Source organism: Hippichthys cyanospilos, chromosome 11 (genome assembly GCF_059441005.1).
Source record: "Hippichthys cyanospilos isolate Australia breed blue-spotted pipefish chromosome 11, RoL_Hcya_1.0, whole genome shotgun sequence".
Classification (NCBI taxonomy): domain Eukaryota; kingdom Metazoa; phylum Chordata; class Actinopteri; order Syngnathiformes; family Syngnathidae; genus Hippichthys; species Hippichthys cyanospilos.
Window position 1 is genome coordinate 9,863,622 of NC_142379.1, and position 18,907 is coordinate 9,882,528.

At 40.5% G+C, this 18,907-nt stretch overlaps 1 protein-coding gene across 3 annotated transcripts in view; it reads right to left on the bottom strand.

The window, feature by feature from the left end:
* Positions 1-18,907, bottom strand: part of dscaml1 (Down syndrome cell adhesion molecule like 1) — a 108,480-nt gene that overhangs the window by 8,296 nt on the left and 81,277 nt on the right. For all 3 annotated transcript variants that reach the window (XM_088426907.1, XM_088426906.1, XM_088426905.1), the window contains 16 exons: positions 17,308-17,404; positions 17,107-17,235; positions 16,858-17,025; positions 16,710-16,780; positions 15,780-16,020; positions 11,854-12,000; positions 11,414-11,569; positions 9,601-9,740; positions 6,858-7,011; positions 3,513-3,630; positions 3,270-3,433; positions 3,066-3,164; positions 2,217-2,405; positions 1,556-1,684; positions 1,326-1,484; positions 1,097-1,252 (listed from right to left, as the gene is read on the bottom strand). In XM_088426907.1, the coding sequence (XP_088283033.1) occupies positions 1,097-1,252; positions 1,326-1,484; positions 1,556-1,684; positions 2,217-2,405; positions 3,066-3,164; positions 3,270-3,433; positions 3,513-3,630; positions 6,858-7,011; positions 9,601-9,740; positions 11,414-11,569; positions 11,854-12,000; positions 15,780-16,020; positions 16,710-16,780; positions 16,858-17,025; positions 17,107-17,235; positions 17,308-17,404 (2,317 nt within the window). The remainder of the gene's footprint in view (positions 1-1,096; positions 1,253-1,325; positions 1,485-1,555; positions 1,685-2,216; positions 2,406-3,065; positions 3,165-3,269; positions 3,434-3,512; positions 3,631-6,857; positions 7,012-9,600; positions 9,741-11,413; positions 11,570-11,853; positions 12,001-15,779; positions 16,021-16,709; positions 16,781-16,857; positions 17,026-17,106; positions 17,236-17,307; positions 17,405-18,907) is intronic.

Below are 18,907 nucleotides of genomic sequence, written 5' to 3' on the forward strand. Positions count from 1 at the left end.
CTGCAAAATTAAACTATGTAAAATATAATGGGACATAAAAACAATCCTGATCATTTTTATTCCCCCACTCGTGAACATAATGAGAACAACCGTTATGAGAATTTGATGGATGAAGCACGTATAAGGGTCATGTAATAAGGTCATGATAAGCAAAGCGATTGCCGGGAAAGAAACATGCAAATGGGCAATAAAATTAACTGTTGAATAAAAAATCTAGCTTTCAATATAAATATATATATATATATATATATATATATATATATATATATATATATATATATATATATATATATATATATATATATATATATATATATATATAAATTAATTCATTAATTAATAAATAATATGGGCCTGGTGTCTAAGTGGTTAGCCTAACAGTTAAGGGACCCGAGTTCAATTCAAGCTAGCGACGGCCTTTCTGTGTGGAGTTTGCATGTTCTCCCCAAGCCCGAATGGGTTTATTCCGTCTTCCACCCCCACTCCAGAAAACGTGCATGGCAGATGTATTGGACACACTAAATTGTCCTTAGGTGTGATTGGGTGCCTGAATGGCTGTTAGTCCTGGTGTGCCCTGCAAATGGTCTTATTGAAAGATTAATTTCGAATGCCTATAACACAGAAAAAAATGGATTTCTTCTAAATTCCAGCTTCCAAAATTAGACTTAATTATAAAATATAAGTCCTTGAAAATTGTGATAGCTTTTGAATGGGAATCACCCCAATTTAAAAAAAAATAGCTGTGTCCTGATCCAATACTGATATCAGAAATCGGTCCGATAGTTCATTAGTAGCTAAATGTTTAATCAACATTCAACATTCAACCAACTTACACATTTTAAACCAATCAGATTTTAAGTTTGAAAAAAAAAAAAGAATATGGAAGGTGGGGGCGGTCTTAAAATGAGGTGGCACAGATGTATGAGTCTCTAGACAGGAAGCTATAGCAAATAACACAGAACAAAGTCAAATAACCTTCTTGGCAGAGGTAAAGCGTCATTTCAAAATCTATTTGAAGTTGTTTCACACTTCAGGCTGCTTTGTTCTTACTGCCAACTCATCACACTCGCACGTCCTAGTTTGCTGGCGGTCTCACCTCGCAGTCTCTTCAGCCGCTTCTCTTTGCGTTTCTTGCGGACGATGAAGAGTAACGCCACGCCAAGCGTGACCAGGATCACGGGGCAGCCAATAGAAAACAGCTTCTTCACATCATCATTCTTTTCCAAGGGGGACTTGATTGGAGGAATTGTGCCTAGAAAAAAAAGAAGGCAGGGATAACTCTCGAATCAGCCAGTTGAATGTCTGAGTGTCATCAACCAACTCACTGCCGTCGTAATCCAGCGTGGCAAACTGGGAGCTCTGGTTTCCACAGCCAGCACTGTTACAGGCTTTCATCTTCAGCTCGTACCAGGTGGCTTCACGCAGCTCGGCCAGGAACACGTCTGTGGTGGCGTTGGTGCGCACGTTCTGCCACGCCCACGTACCTGAAGCAACACGGCCATGTAAAGACATTTATGATTTTTTGCTCGCCCTCGTAGGTATGGAAATAACTCACCTTTCGGGCGAAACTCCAGTGTGACGGCGCCAATCGGACAGCCGCCGCTGGCCCAGCCCTGAAGGTTGAGGCGGGCGTGGCTGGAGTTGATGTGGGTGAACACAGGTTGGTCCTTGTTGAACTGGGGCTCTGGAAGCATTGTGACCACAGCTGTTTTATTTATTTATTTATTTATTTGTTTTCAACCCATGTATTTGACCTTTTTTGGGCCATTTTTTCCACATCATTCTAACAGTAGTTTAGCCAAGGGAGGCCTTACCCCTGGTAGTTTGCAAATCATTTAAATCAAATGAAAAATATGTAAAAAATGAAGTAAATTATATAAAGCTTATTGTTTCAATTTTCTACTGAATTCTAATGATGCCCGAGGGCAGGGGCATAACCAGAACATTTTCTGTGGTGTTACAATCACCTAGTGAGGAGTTGCACATATGGACAGAGTTTTATAAAATAAAATAATGGTATGTTTTCATAGACATTGAAATTAAAATATGCAGTTAACATAAAAACGGTCAAATGTCAAGGAGGTAGAAGAGCTTTTGCATTTTTCAAAATGAGATTAGATTATTTCTTATAGCCCTTCTCTGATAGTTATACAGTAATTAGAAAAATATGGCTAATTATATAATAAGATATCATAATAATTTGAGGGGTGCCTCACCTCTACCGTGGGTCTTGGCCTCGATGATCTCGCTGATGCGACCCGCTCCAACACTGTTCTTTGCCGCCAGCTTGACTTTGTACCAGGTGCCGCAGCGCAGGTTGTCCAGTTTAAAGGAGCGCTCGGTGGAGCTTATGAACACATCTTTCCACTCCTCTGTGTTGTCTACAGAGTACTGCAGCACAAAACCTGCACGGTGCAAACACAAATAAAGCATTGCATTCATTACAGTCGTGACAATTCATCACTTACAAACTACAGTAACCGTGAGCATCCCCGTCTTGTGATAAAAATGTGTCCACTAGGTGGCAATATTAGTCCGTCTTAATCACAGTTTGAAGGACGGCCTCGTTAGGTTACTTAAAAATCTCAAGAGTGGGATAGTGCTTACACAGAATCTTTGCTAATGAGGGTAATCAATATGCCTTTTATACACTGTCAGGAAAAAAAGTGTTAAATGTGTACTTTTATGGGTTCAATGGCTTGTCATTGCAGCGGTACCTTCAAGGGTATGTCCTCATAGTACAAATAAACTTAAACTCAATCAAACCCATTCATTCTTCGCTTCTCAACGCAAGTGTTACAATATTTGAATATTTCAAATTGTCAACAGAACATCAAAGTATCCCAAAATATAGTTTAATATTCACATTTTCAAAATCAGTTAACTGTTGATTAAAACAAAAGAAAGGGGAAAAAAAACACACACAGGAAGACAAGTCCTGAGTGAATCCGGTTTGTCCGTCCAGCGATTACTGCCTCCGAGTCAAAACTCACATCTGTGCATCAAAACTCGGCTCATGATCAATTTTGATTTTATATGAAAGAAAAGACCATATGCATCCATACCCCTGATGGAGCTGCCTCCGTTGTCTCCTGGTATCCAGGCCAGAGTGATAGAGGAAGTGGAGGTGGTGGACACGGTGAGTCGAGGCTGATCTGGGGGAACTGCACACAAGACATTCACAATGAATATCTTCACTTAAGGTTGACGTTGAACTGTTCCCTCTTGCCCCGCTCAAGGATAATAAACAGATAGTGTCAGTTTGCCACCTTGCACTAAAAGATTGACGATGATGGTGTCAAAGCCCAGCGTGTTGGTGGCCGTGCAGGTGTAGTAGCCAGAATCTTCAGCTTTGACAGTGCGCAGCACAAGAGTCCCATTGGCCATAATGAGGCGCTGTCCATCCAAAGACACTGGGATGGCCGTGTTCTCACTGCCCAAGAGACACACATCATATTTTAATACCACTGTTCTAATTTTGGCACGTGACTCCATTTTGTGTCGTTTCTCACCTGTCTTTGGTCCATTTTATGGTTGGGGCTGGTTCGCCTACTGAGTTGCAAGGTAAGCGTACTTCTTTCATCCACGGAGTTGTCACGGTACCCCCAAATGACAGGATCTTAGCAGGGGCTGATGGAATATGGACAAGAAGGTGTGATGACTCATGGGCGGGACTTTGGTAAAAGTTGTCACCTCCTGATTTCTGAGCTGAAGAAAGTCTATTTTTGTGTGTTTGGGAATTTGTGCTGCACCATGTAGTGCGTCATGGAGGAATGATGGCATTATCATATATATACACACCCCTGCCGCTTTTGATACATTGGCCACTGAAAGTAGAATAGATGTTAGACCACCTGATGTTGATATTTTTAGGCCGATGCCAAATTTTGGCAGAAAAACAAAACATACGGATTAACGATTAACTGGCCGACTGTAGCGTTCGTTTCTTCCCAATGCATTTCAGTAGATGTCAATTGTATGTTGCTCTTCACTTTTCAAGGGCTGGCCTGATACCTACTCCCCAAGTACGGGAGGGGTCAAAAGTAAAAATAGTGTAATATTGTCATTTGTAAGGTAAAGTTGGAAGGATATCAATTCTTGTCAAATGTGTTTGGGTTGCTAGTAGTAAAATGTCCGTCTTAATGAACACATTTATGGTCAATTGGTGTTGCATTATTTATTTAAACAAACTGTGACTTTGGGTATGAAAAGGGATGCTTCTTGAGTTGCTCACCTAATCATTGCAAAGATTAATATTTGCTATGTTTTGAATGACAGGTCTGGAGAAGGAGCTTATCGGGAAATTTCATGATTTATATTTGTGAATAGAAGGCCGGGGTATGGATTTATGTGTAATAAATAATCACCCCAGGATTACTTGTATACAACTCCTATAAAAGATGAGGGTAGAGATTTGCAGACTTAAAATTACATGTAAATATTGGCAATTTGGCCAAATATTTTTGGCAAATTTTGGCCATAACTAGCCGATTAATCAGTCAGGCCAGTGATTGAACCATTTGGAGCTGCTTTCACTGCCCGGGAAGCAAGTTGCTGTGTTTACACCCACAAGGGTACAAACACCCCTTTCTACACACAAAAACAGAAAGAAAGCAAGAAAGAAAGAAAGAAAGAAAGAAAAAAGAGAGAAAATAAGAAATCAAGTAAGAAAGAAAGCAAGAAAGCAAGAAAGCAAGAAAGCAAGAAAGCAAGAAAGAAAGAAAGAAAGAAAGCAAGAAAGAAAGAAAGAAAGAAAGAAAGAAAGAAAGAAAGAAAGAAAGAAAGAAAGAAAGAAAGAAAGAAAGAAAGAAAGAACGAAAGAAAGAACGAACGAAAACACCTATGCGCCATGTCAGAATGCACAATTTGCTCGACTTGAGCCGGGCATGAAAATGTCCAGAATGACAAGACACATCGGGGCAGTCAAGTTGGAAGTGAAAAAAGGTCCTTTCCCAGCCGGAAGCACAGAAATATCTTGGGACCTATGTGGTGAATAAATTGATTAAAATATGTCTCCCCAGACTATATGTGATGGCTGATACCTTGCACTAAACCGTAACAAATGGCATTGCCTGGCAAAGTACGGAATGCGAATAATACAGGACGTGACAGAGAATGAGCCGAGAGGATATAATGGAAAAAAAAAAATCCATCCATTCGGGAGGCCTCGTCACCCACCCACTTATTTTCTCTGGCTAGGCTTCTTAACGCCAGCACTCTAGTGCACTTATGTTCTGGTTGAATGAAGTATCGAGTGGGCAAGCCTGAGGATGCTGCCATTTACAGCTGCCGATCACACACTTGCATACACACAGACACACGCACGCGCGCTAGCAAACCTTTACACCCAGCAGTTAAAAAAATAAAAAGCAACAGCCGACAGTACTCCTTATCAATTCTAACTCTATTATTTTTGCCCGCCTTTTAATACAGCGCCTATTGATTTAACTTGCCCTTTTCTTGTCTGCTGTATTAGTTAAGTCTTCTCCTGTCATGCCGTTTTCTCTTAGTCTTATGCACTCCGATCACCTTTCTCAATTCAGAGCAGTTTATCTGATGCCCTCTGAACCTACAAAATCAATAGAGCACCTTGCTATGCTACACAGATATTGAGAGGGAGCGATGTGGAGAAAAAAAAACATTGAGGGAAAAGGGACTTGATTGTCTGAGGTGATGCTCAAAGATTGCAAGCAAAAATTAAACTTGTTTCTTATGTATCTACCGTTATTGTTGGGGATTTGTAATCTTAGGACTAAACTGACCCACAGAAACAAGCAACGCTCATTTTCACAATGAAGTTACTCATTAAGGTTCAGCAATATTAATCTTTTATTGCAGAAAATGAAAACTATGAATAGATGAGTATTATCACAAAATATCCATTTCTTAAGGAATTATAAGACCATTACAATTAAAGCTATTTGTTTGTCTATGGAGTTTTGCAGTGTTAACATAGGCCAGCAAACTTTCCGAAAGTAAGGTTACCAGATTTTCAAAATTTTAAACTGAAAATGAAATATGCAATAAATCTCACTGGGAACTATTTACAGCTAATTAAATCTTTGTTCAATCCGGTAACTGGTCGCTGTGTTAATACTTTAGCTAATGCTAATTGGTACCTTTGATAACAGTCTACTAGCGCTAAACAAATCAATGCACTCAGCATGATCCAACATTTGAAATTGTTCCCGTTTTTGTGCAAATATAATAAAATTTGTATCCCCTGCCCTTTGAGCTGTCAAGAGGCTGTTCTGAGTTTGGTTTGTCAAATAAATAACAAAAATAGCTCCTGCAATGTGCTAATGGAACAGTCATTATTGTTTGGTGTATGGAATTAATATTTCCATTGATGTGTGAGATGTGCTACTGTGTGAGTGGTCATTGAACACATCGATAGCAAAATAACTGCTACTTTTAAGCTATGTTTTGACCTGGTCAAAGGGTTTTGCATTGTGTGTTAGCAATAAGCTGACTTTCTAAAGGTAAAGTTATGTGGTTGTCTAAATTACATAATTTGTCATTCTTGCTGTCTTTGATATAGTTTTAGTGTCCGCTTCAAGGGAGGCTCTGGCGCAGTGGTTAGCATGTTTTCCCCGAGCCCGCGTGGGTTCTCGCCATGCACTCCGGCTTCCTCCCACATTCCAAAAATATGCATGGCAGCTGTATTGGAAGTACTAAATTGTGCTTAGGTGTGATTGGGTGTGTGAATTGTTGTTCATCTTTGTGTGCCCTGCAATTGGCTGGCAACCAGTTCAGGGTTCAGTTCAGGGACGTCTACTAAAGACGTGGTCTACCAAACCAGTAGGCATGTCAAGTCACCTAATATCCAAACCCGCTATCACACAATGGGACCTCACCCTTGGCGGCGGGCTCAACGGTGACCTTGTCGCTGAAGTTTCCACGTCCTGCAGTGGTGACGGCCGCAGCCCAGATCAGATATTGCTGCCTGTGGTTGAGGTGGCTGATGCGGTAGAAGACGAGCTCTGGGTTGGCTTCATATTCACTGGGCATCTAGGGAGACGGTAGAGAGGACACAGGGAGGACGTAAGTCAAACACACAACATTAAAAACATTGGCACAAGCTGAAGACATAAGTGGTATACTAACAAAACAGAAAGACATCTTTTGGGATCACACTGACCTAAACATTTGCTTTAAGCTGTGTTATCCGCTTTTATTGATGGCGATAATGCACATTACCAGTACTAACTTTAAGTATGCACTCTAATGTTCTATAGTCAGCTTAGTTATTTAGGTTTTAATCTTAGTTTTATAAAATAAAACCACACATTCAGTCTGATGTATTTCAGTTGTACACCAATGAAACTTACAGTATATCCAGTAAAAACCCACTGTATATGCTGATTTTAGTTTGAACAATTATAAAATTATAAAATAATAAGGGTAGCAGCATTGTTTTGTTCAAAAGAGAATCATATAATTTCATTCTGTTGTAGCAACATAATCAGTGAGTAAAATCCAGGGTGTTATAAACACTGGGCCACACTGTCACTTTATCATAGAGGCAGAACTAATGTGAAGGACTCAGTGAACATCAGTTTAATGCGAAACAAGCCCTCAAGTCTCCCCTCAACGCAAAACCGAGAAGTCTCGCGGAAGGTATGAGTAGTATTTTTTGGGGTCATAATTTGAGAAAATGTGCGTGTTTTTGTATGTCTGCATATGTAGGGGGGATGCTGGAAGGGAAGAAATGAAGATGAGAGCAAAGGTGCTCTCAAGACAGGGTGAAGACAATGGGCAGAAAGGTTGAGCATTATCATAAAGTCACACACTACAGTAATGAGGCCAATCTACAGCAGCCACAACAAATGCAGAATAACACAACTCCACACTTGCACCCACTGATAGCACAAACAGCATACATGACCCGAGGTGGATGTGTAATTGCAGTGTGTTTAACCCAGCCATGTGTCTGCTGTCTAGTCACATCACTGTGTTCTCAAAACACACTTACTGTATGCTTACACAGAAAGACTGGCAGCCACGCCTCAGACCTTCACCAATTAATCCTTCATGTATTGGTGCCTTGCGATACAAATGGCCCAACTAAGGAAATTAGTCGAGATATGAGTTGTTCAGGAGATTTATTTCTTTTTTTGGTTTTGACTTGTTAACAAAAATTACAGAAACAAGCTGAATAGTTATTGAACTTAAGTCACTTCACAACAAGCAGCAATTTGGCAAATAGATTTTTTTTTATCTGCAAGAATATGAACAATTTGGGGTATAAATGTGAACATAAGCAGGAGTCACTTTTGTTACACAAATCTCGTGCAAAAGCAGCGACATTTTCGGAGGTTCAGTTGTTTTTTTCCGGGTGGTCAGTAAAATTGAGTATGCTGTCTTATAGTCTTTCCGGCAAGTTCATTCACAATTTTGTTCGAAAGTATGAGTGGCGGCACCCACACGGGCATGTTTCTATTTCTCAGCCTGTGTTTGTCAATCATTCCTCTCTGCCTGGCCTTCACCCCTGGCTGTGTCATCATTTCGCTTCCTTGCTTGTATCCATCCGCCTGTACAGTGACCCTCAGCGCACCACCCCCTCACTTTATACTTTACAACCTCTTGCTGACTCACATTTACTTCAATGACTCCTCTGTGCATTTGTCACAGGTGGAGGGGGCGGAAGGGAGTTATAAGGGAAGTCATGAATGAATTGGTGTCTGTATGAAAATTGAACCAGTCAAAAATGGCAATGGGGGGGAGATGTGTGTGTGAAGGTTCGGTGTGGGTGCACAAGTGAGCGCGTTGTTGAAACGGATATTAAAATATTCCTTAGGCGTGGAGATAGCGGCGATCTAGGGAACAATAGAGCTAGATAATGAAAAGAAGAACAAAAGTACTCCCTGCGCGGTGTGTATGCAAACCTCTCCTGCCTGCAACCTCCCCATCCCATCCCTCCTTCTTTCCTACCCTCTTTCCAGTTGCGCTCATTTACATAGTAATCATCCCAAACTCTGCATGGGGCTTCAGATGGACGCACGAATGGCTAAATAGATAGATAGATAGATAGATAGATAGATAGATAGATAGATAGATAGATAGATAGATAGATAGATAGATAGATGGATGGATGGATGGATGGATGGATGGATGGATGGATGGATGGATGGATGGATGGATGGATGATAGATAGATAGATAGATAGATAGATAGATAGATAGATAGATAGATAGATAGATAGATAGATAGATAGATAGATAGATAGATGTGAGTGTCGCATGTGTGAGTGTGTTTTTCTGCACTGCTTGATGAACAGATGAGGTTGTCGTGGCAACGTGATGAGACGCAGATATGCAAATGAGGAGGGAGGGTGAGCTCGCACGCGCGCACACTGCGGTACGAGCAGAGCTCATTTCACACACATGCCTCGTGCTGAGACTGCAGCAAAAAGTGCGCGAGTGCACACGCAATTCATGCACGTTTTAATTGAATCTGTTTCACCTTTTATCTTTGCATTGAATGAATTACAAACAGCAAAAGCTGAACAAAAAAATAGAATAAAATCCCATGTTCCAAGTATCATCTTTGGTGCTTTTGTCTACTTTCAAATAAGAGCATGCACCCCTTTTGACTCACCGGTTGGCCGGATCCAGGGCTCAAGCAGTAGATGGTGTACTTGCGGATGATTCCATTTGGTTTGTGAGGGGGTAACCATGATACCACAACGCTGCTGGCGGAGGAGGGCACAGCTTTGATGCCAGCTGGAGGCCCGGGGTCTGCATCACAGACAGAAAAACACAAAATACTGAGGATAACATAAACACTTTTTTATTTGATTATCAGTACCATTAGACTCCTAGAAAAAATGATCCATTTGATTGCTCAATAGTTTTAGAACGAAATTGTTTATTTACTTATCTGTAAAGCTTGACACTTGTTTAAATGTTCTATTTGGACAGAGGTATATACAGCAATTAAACATATACGGGAAGTCCTCGAGTTATAATGTAGTCGACTTACAATGCTTCGACTTTACGATGCTGGTTCACCGAGCCTTTTTTTTTCCCCAGCACAAGAGTGTTTCTGCTTAGCTTGTGCATAATGCTTGTCTAAACTTGGATAGACTCCCCTCCTTTTTCTTTTCATTAAAAAAAAAAATGATGTTTAGTTTTTTTTTTTTAATCCTTAAGTACAACATAATATATATGTATTTATAGAGTGTATGTGTATGTACAGTATGTGTTTATAGATAGATAGATAGATAGATAGATAGATAGATAGATAGATAGATAGATAGATAGATAGATAGATAGATAGATAGATAGATAGATAGATAGATAGATAGATAGATAGATAGATAAATGTTGATTCAAAGAATGTATTGGTATACCTACTGAGATTCTCAATAACTCAAAAAGGATGCGATGCCTCACAAAGAACCATAAAGTATCCAAAGCGCTGTAACAAGCACTGTAACAAGCACTGTAACAAGCATGTAAACACACATCTGCACATTTGATAGGATGCCCGCAGAAAGCGGTCATGAATCATTGTCATCTGTGCATTTACACCGGAGCGAGGGGGCCTGACGATTGCTGTTTGCACAACTCCACTGTAAACACTTTCCCATATGCCGCGCGGTGCACCAAGGGCAAAAGGATCAGAAAGATAATGTTGAACGTATGTGAAGAGGTTGCCCCTGGACACCGTGTCGGCCCACATCAGGGCAAAAAAAGAGTCGCTCAGCCTAGATGTGATCAACACACACTCACACGGGCACATATTTGAAAAGCTCCTGCAGTGAAGTTAACACACACACACACACACGCACACACAAAATAAGCCATAGGAAAAGAGAATAAAGGCCCCTTTTTTGAAATGACACTTCTTAAAAATCTCTTCTACCCCTGCCTGCCTCCTTCCTTGTCAGGGCCTTGGGGAGAGAGCAAAGAGGCGGATCCGAATGTAATCCACGACCCACCAGTGTAAGCACAAAATTAATTCTCTCTAAGCTACAAAGAATTAATCTCTCTCTTGTACAGTGTGCTGGGTGAGACTTGCACATACACAATAGCGCATTTTCTCACAGCAAAGCTGGGAAACACGCTCGTACAAACACACACTAAACAACCCCTCCTCCCTTCAGTGGCTTTACATGCACAGATCCACACCCTTAGGCTCATCTCACACACCACACGCATACGCATACACACACACACACACACACACACACACACACACGCTTTTTGGCTTCTTAATTCTCATTAGCACTGGTAATGGCACATCAGAGCACAAAGACGTTTTAATCAGCTACCTCAGCCTTACAAAGAGCCTCTACCCCCCCGCATGAATGTGCCTCCCACACCGTAACTGAAACGTCTTAAACCCTTGGATAAAATTGCTTTATCCATGTGTGTGCGGAGATAAAATACATCAAGAGTCGACTCACAGTCTTCTCGGGTCTGAATGTATAGCACGTTGCTGCGGACGCCGTCGCCGGCTTGCGTGTAGGCCAGCACCTGGATGCTGTAGTTGGTGAACTTCTCCAGGCCCCTGAGCTCCACCTGCTCCTTGGTTGTGGTGATGTTTTGCATTTCACCCCATTCTGAGGAGCGTATCAACAGACAGATGCTCAGACTGGATTTCGGTACTTGCCCGACGCATCGATTCATAATCAGAACATTGGAAAATTATCCAGTTTTATCTATACGTTGTGAATAGTGTTCCGATACCGTTTATTGGCTCCCCACACCAGTCATTATTTCAGTATATACGCTTCTGTTTGATGGCATGCAATGAGATTTTCTCATAAAATGTTCATAGCTTTAAAAAAAACGAAAACAAGAAAAGCATTGCTTTGAGCAGTTTAAGCAGAAGCAGCCAACACACCTCCATCTGGAAAGACAGCCCAAAAGACAACACGGTATCCCTTCAGAACACCGTGCAGGGTCATCCTGGGGGGTTCGGCCCAAGAGATGACGGCCTCGTCCGATGTGACGGAGATGGCGCGCACGTTCTGAGGAGGTTGGCTTGGAACTGAGAACACAATGGGAAACAGAAACAATGAGTATATCACAATTCCGAACTGGGATGGGCGAGTACCGAGCCTTGACAATACCAATCACCGATATTTAAAGCAATAACTTGCACTAGAAAGAAAGGGATTGCACACAAAGATGTAGCATTGTTTTAAATTACATGTACTGTATATATCAAAAGTACTTGAGGTGTGAATTCTCAGTATTGGTCTGGAAATTAAAGTGGAATAAAGACTTACTCATTTTAATTTCAAGTTGATTCATTATGAATAGCCCGCTTTTTGGTGATTACATTCTAATAGTTTTAAAATCCCAATATTTATTACTTCATTTTTTTAAGTTTGGTATTGCTATCTATTACCATTGATGGTATAAATGCCACTTATTACTGTTTACAGGAATACATTTCTGCTTTCAATTGTTTCTTTTTGTCTCTTACCAAGGGCACTCTTATTTTCCTTTGGCATCAGTCGGGAACTAACTAGTGTATTAGTTTTGACTGGAAATTATGTTCATGGCTGTCCTTTTTATGTTGATCATTGCCTGAAATAATAAAATTAAATGAAAAAAAAACATTTTTCCCCCAATACATCATCCTTTATTATCTGTGGAAAACAACAAAACAACAGCAGCCAACTGGGTGACGTAGTTGTAAAACTTTTTTACGTAGTTGTAAAACTTTTTTTTATTGAAAATGAATGTCTGAATTTTATTGACCTCTGGTGGCCAAATTGCAACATTAAAGCAACACGCAACATTAAATCATGATACACTTTTATTTTTATTTTGCATTGTATTTATAAAATTACTGTATTAATTCATGTGTGGGCTATGGTACAGACATTTTTTTTAGTAACTTTCTGAACTGACTGTCAAAGGATGCTTTTTGTATGAATTACAATACTGAGGAGTGAAAGGACAGAATCCATTCAATATAATGGGCAAATAGTTTAAAGATTTTAGGAAACCAATTTAAAGTCAAACCATCTTTGTAGATATATTGGGAAGATTCCGAAAACAAATAATTTACAACAACTCTGCATTGCCTCCTAATGCAGTACAGTAGAGTACGGTATAATGGAAATGAAAAATAAAAGGAAAGCTTAGCCCAGGGTTGGACAGTAAATTAGAAGTGCATAACGAGTGGCCCATTGAAGGTTAATTAGCAAAGCCCTAATGGGCGTTTCCGCCGCAACCCAGCGGCGATTCAACGGCCTAGCAAAATGCATCGAATCTCCTCTCCCCGCACAAGCCGAGCCCTGTTCTCCCTTATCCAGGTGCCGCCTTAAAGCCTCGACTTTTCAGACTTTGAACAACGCGCAGTGTGGACCGCGAACAGAAGTCAACTTGTGCGGGAAGGGTTGGGAGGGGCAGGAAGAGAGGAAGAGCGAAAGACGCGAGATTGGGCCAAGTCCGCCAGGGCCGTTATTCTGGGCAGCTGGCGTGGAGGGCGGAGGTGGGGAGAAGGACGGAGGAAGCGAGGAAACTGGGCCTCGCATGAATAGACCTTTGGGCTACAAAGTGTAAATAATTAGGATGCATCGCTTCTCACTTTGCAGGTATAAATGAGGACATGTGCTTAATCCAGGGGAGAAAGCATCACATGCCAGATGCCAGGAGATAAATGAAGAAAGGCGGCCAGAAAACAGAAAAACATAACCGCGTTTATTTGTTATTAACAAGACAACCAAAAGGGGGGGGGGGGGGGGGGGGGGGGGGGGATAAGCAACAAAACATTTTTTGACTGCAAGGAGGAGGGGAGGCTGGAGGAAGGGAGGAAGAGAGTTAAAAGCAGAGGAAGGGCAGAGAAAGATGAAAAGAGGTGCAGGGAGACAAAGCGCTCAGCTGCGGATAATTACAGCAGGAAGCCGGCCGAGGGAAAGATGGACCGACAGACAAGCTAATTATAATTATTTTTAGTATGCTTGTTGTTATCACTATTATCATAATGGCCGTCAATATCCCTGTCGCCACGGTGACAGCCACGGGGAAGCGCTGGAGGGCTCTGGCTGCTCTGGACCAATGGGGCTCAGCCAACTGTTCACTCCGAGTGTGTTTGCGTGCAGATATGTGTGTTTTTGCATGGTCCGTGATGACAGGGATTGTGGGAAGCCTGTTTTACGGGGAAAAAAATGTTTTAAATGCTATATTGTACCTATATAGTACTAAGGTGTTAAGCTACACAATGCAAATGGTATTTTATTTAAAAAAAAGACCTTTTGTTTTAGGCAAAAATACATATAGTGCTTATAAATTAGTGTTTTTTTTGTTTGTTTGTTTTTTGCCTAGAAAGTTTGGAGGCTGCCATCTTTGCCTAATTTCATTTTATCTTCATCTCCGAAATAGTGCTGCATGAGGTGGGTCCTTTTTTGACTAGATAGAGACTTTAAAGGATTATATATATTTTTTGGAGAACTCTCAAAATCAATATCTTTGTCTACACAATTTATAGTTGTCATTGAGGCGAAACTTTATCCACGGGCAGGCCCTTTTGCATATTTGGATGTCGTGTGTTGGAATTGAATCACTTTTTTCCTTGCTAATGTGTCAGATACCAAGAACTGTGGATGAAAAAAAGACAAATTGAGCAAAAATTCTGATTAATGTCTATTTTAAAAAGTGCTCCGCGTATAGCATCTTTGAATGACAATCATTTTTGTTGTATTGACAAAAAAAAAATAATCTCCATTATTGATCTGTTACTCTACAGTTTCATTAATGCTTATTTGTCTTATCAGCAAACAAGGGAAATAGTTCACTAAAGAGTAGCTGGCACATTTCTAACATCTAAAATGAGCAAACGTTTGGCCCTGATGAAAAAAAAAAGTCGAAAAGGAAACATCAATAAGATCAGTTGTACTTGTTTATTTCCATCTAATCAGCCAGCTCTTTTATCGCCACGCTCCTTTGTGCACCGGCAGTGAACGAAAGCTTCGGATTACAGCAGGCAACATTCATTCTTGTTCGAATAGAGTGAAAAAAAATAAACGATGGAGGACCGAGACACAGTTCAGGCGGCGAGAAAGCAACACAGAACGCGCAGTAACTGTGAATCAAAGCTGGCGGATGGGTGACAGTTTGCTCTTCCACTTGCTCACACGGCGCCGTGCTGTTTGAAAAGCATCAATTACGGCAGCTGGTCACTAAAGTGGCCCATTTTTACACTTCAGGAACAAAAAAAAAACAGTTCATTTTTTTGTAGTTTGCCGTGGTGTACAAGTGCACGGTTTGATACTGCTCAATAAGTGCTCAAATTTTGCTCAATAAGTTGACTTGAAGTTGCTTACAGCAGCTTTTGTTAACCAAGGTTGTACCACGTTATTTTCATTAAAAGAAGCAAGCAGACCGAACCAACGTCTGAATCATCCGTGTTCACAAACAGGAGCATTTATATGAAAATTATTCAAGTGCTCCCGTTTGTATTGTTTACTTAACTGTGTTATCTTTAAAACATCTGCTTTTAATCTAGAAGGCCACGCTGCATTTCCTGTTTACATTTGCCGTTCATCATTTAGCTTTTAGCGGTGTTTCTGTTTACCAAAGATGTTACCATCTTGGTTTCAAGAAAAGAACTATCAGACTGAGCTTTATTAGGCAACCCTTCACTACAAGACGTACTGGGAAGGAGGTTTGTTTCTGGTGGCAGCGCTGGCATTAGCATTATACAAAAATAGCTGAATACAAAATCTGACTTACAGGCAACTCTGCTTTTATCTCTAAATGTTTGTATGTCGAAGGTTTGTATGTAGAGGAGCATCTGTGAAGACTTCTTCTTACCATCTTCAAGCGTAGTAGCATTAATCTCGGAGCTGGAGGGCCCTGTGCCAGCTCTGTTGAAGGCCTGAACCACCACGCCATACTGGGCAAATTTCTTCAGGTTGTCCAGTGTGTACACCTCACTGTCCCCGGTAGCCTTCATCTCCACAATGCTGTACTGGCCGTTGCTGCCTGGCCCGTTCTCTCTGTAACCAATCTGGTAACCCCGGATCACCCCGTTTTGCAGCTCCTTCCTGGGAGCCTGAGAGGTGGGATGAGATGAAATATCTTTTTTCAAGAAGTTTTTTCTTTAGGTATCTCATAATAGACTCATTCTTTTGTTTCCCTCTACCCCTCGTATTTTAGATTGAAAAGTTATACATTTTGTAGTAAAAACAAAGCTTGACTTAGTTTTTGTCAGATGGTTTAAGTTCACAAAAACACAGCCATGAAACTACTGTAATATGTCTATTTGAAGAAAAGTTGCATGAAGATTGATAAATCACCTGTTTTTTGCATTTAGTCATGTGACATTTGCAAGCTGAACCCTGATTAGCCATTGAGCCTTGTGTCATTTTCAGTGACTAGCAAAATGGTGAACCCCTGATGTAAAAAGATGGGTGGATTTTGCTGCTTATTTCAAATCATATCATATCAGTTATAATACTTTGCTTAAATCAATATTTGTAAACCATTTGTGTCCACTAGTGGACACATTGGACCTTACTAAATCCTAGTGTGCTCAGTAGAGGACATCCTGGCCATTCCAATGATGTCTCATATGCTATAGTTGTATGCAATTAACTTTGCTGTCTTTCTGAGACAAAATGGACACCACATTGGACACAAATGAATAGGCTAGGTCGCAGGGAAAGATTTCCTCATTATTTACACAACTATTAGAACAGTGTGTAAGATTTTTCCCATCTTCGCAGTAATAGAATGCCTTACTTTCCAAGTAACCCGGATACTCTGCGAGGTCACAGGCTGCAGGATCACATCCATGGGTGGACCATCAGGCTCTTTGAAGATGGACAACATATCATTAGTCACTGCCAAATAAAAAATGATCTTTTCTCACATACAGCGATGTACTTACGAGCTTCCTCCGTGCTGATGGTGAGTTCCTTACTGGCCTCGCTCTTGCCGATGGCGTTGTAAGAGTACATGCGGATGCTGTAGACGGAGGCCGGGTGGAGGTCCACGATATTGGCCTGATTGTTGGTGGGGGAAATGTTTCGAGTGGCGTGCTTCAGCTCCCAGTTATCTGACAAGAAAAGGTGACAATGTTTCCGTTCAATCCTCAGAACCAAACGATCCTCCTCTTTTCTGTGTTCCTTGAATGTACCTGTCTTGTTCTTATACTCGATGTCATAGGAGGTGATGACGCTGTTCCCGTCAAACCTCTGCGTCCATCGTAGGTTCATGCTGCGATCTTTCACTTCCCGCACCTCTAGCTCTGGAGGGTCTGGGGGCTCTACGGAGTAAGCAGTGTAATTGCAACCAGTGAAGATGGTGTTTTATTCTGTGTAAAGAATCAAAGAAGTACCTTGCACAGTAAGCTGAATGAGGCCTCGTCCTTCGCCGTATGAGTTAATGGCGTGACAAGAGAAGAAAACCGAGTCCTCCCGCTCTGCTGGTTTTAGCTACAAGTAGACAAGTAGACATATTAGCACTCAGGTATTTATCTTTGAAGAGATAATGAAGGTAGTATCGGTAAACAGAAACAGAACATACAACGTCCTGTTTTGGGACTACAGTAGAGACAAACATAATTCATGAAGTTAATTATTTATAAAAAAAAAAATCCCCCCCAAAATAAACATAGAGATTTTTATAAATAAATATTAGTCCACAGAAAAATGTTCAACTTAAAGTGTCCTATTTTGGGATCATAGTACAGATTGACATTGAACTTGACAGGTAACGAGAGGTGGCACGTGACAAGTCGGGTCGAACCATTCTAGCGTAGGCGAGATTCTGCCTTTTTACAAAAATGAAATAAATAACCTACTGAACGTAAAATTTGTTTTATGAATTCATATTTTCCTGAAACAATTGTTTCATTCAATAATTATTTTTAAAGGACTTTTGCATGTCTGTTTTATTTAAAATCTCGAGTACCCCCTGAAGTTACTTCAAGTACCCACTTTTGAGAACCCCTGCTCTATGCTATAGATAGATGCAACGGAGAAAGCAGCGATGTCATAGCCTCACTCTTAAAAAGCATCCAATCAATGTTTATATGTCGTGCGTATATTGCTCGCAGCCTCTAGGGAGGACACTCACGTGGTATTTGAAGAGTGTCGGGTGTCTCTAGTTATTAGTTATATTTGGCAGTTCATTTCTTTCTTCGGCACATCACCCCGGCAACATCATCTCTCAGCGTATGCACACATTAGCGTAGGGAATTGCAAATGCAGGTTATCTTGGAGAATATATTCTTCGACTTAAGAAAACACTTTGAGAAACCTTTTTAGGTGACACAGCCCATGTGAAAAAAAATTATTAAAAAAAATGCTTAAAACAGTGTTGTGCCATCCGTGTCTGATTTAGTAAATTTCAGCGCTACATTTGTTGTGGTATCTCTATGTGTGCCGTATTTAGCAATTCCATAAACTATGTAGATTACAACCTCAGCTCCACTAGTGACACTACTGGCTAGAGTTGTCAAAAGTAATCAAATATGTAACAATTAATAGTTGATCAAATTAATTAATAACTATTTAAGAATCAAGTAGCCATCTAGAGCCATTTTTTTAAATTGAAACTGCCCGAACATTGTCAGCTTCTCAGTAATTATTCTTTATTTCTTTTTGTAGTCATTCATGAAAACAGAACAATTTTCGATGTAACCCTCTTGTGCGGTATTTGTTGTTTTTTGTTTAGTTGTTTTAATTCCAAATAATAACAAACACACAACAATAATTGGTTGATAAACAAAAACCAGGGAACACTTATAAAACATAAACCTATAAAAGTTGGTCAAACAGACTCAGGAGTAGCTTAACTAGCAGAGCTATTAAAGGGACGATGTGTGAGATTTAGACTGTTTTTCATTAGAAAGGAATAAATTAAATGATTATACATTTCAAACACTTGGAAATTAATGTGTTCTTAATGACCAACAGTATTACAAGGGGGGTGGC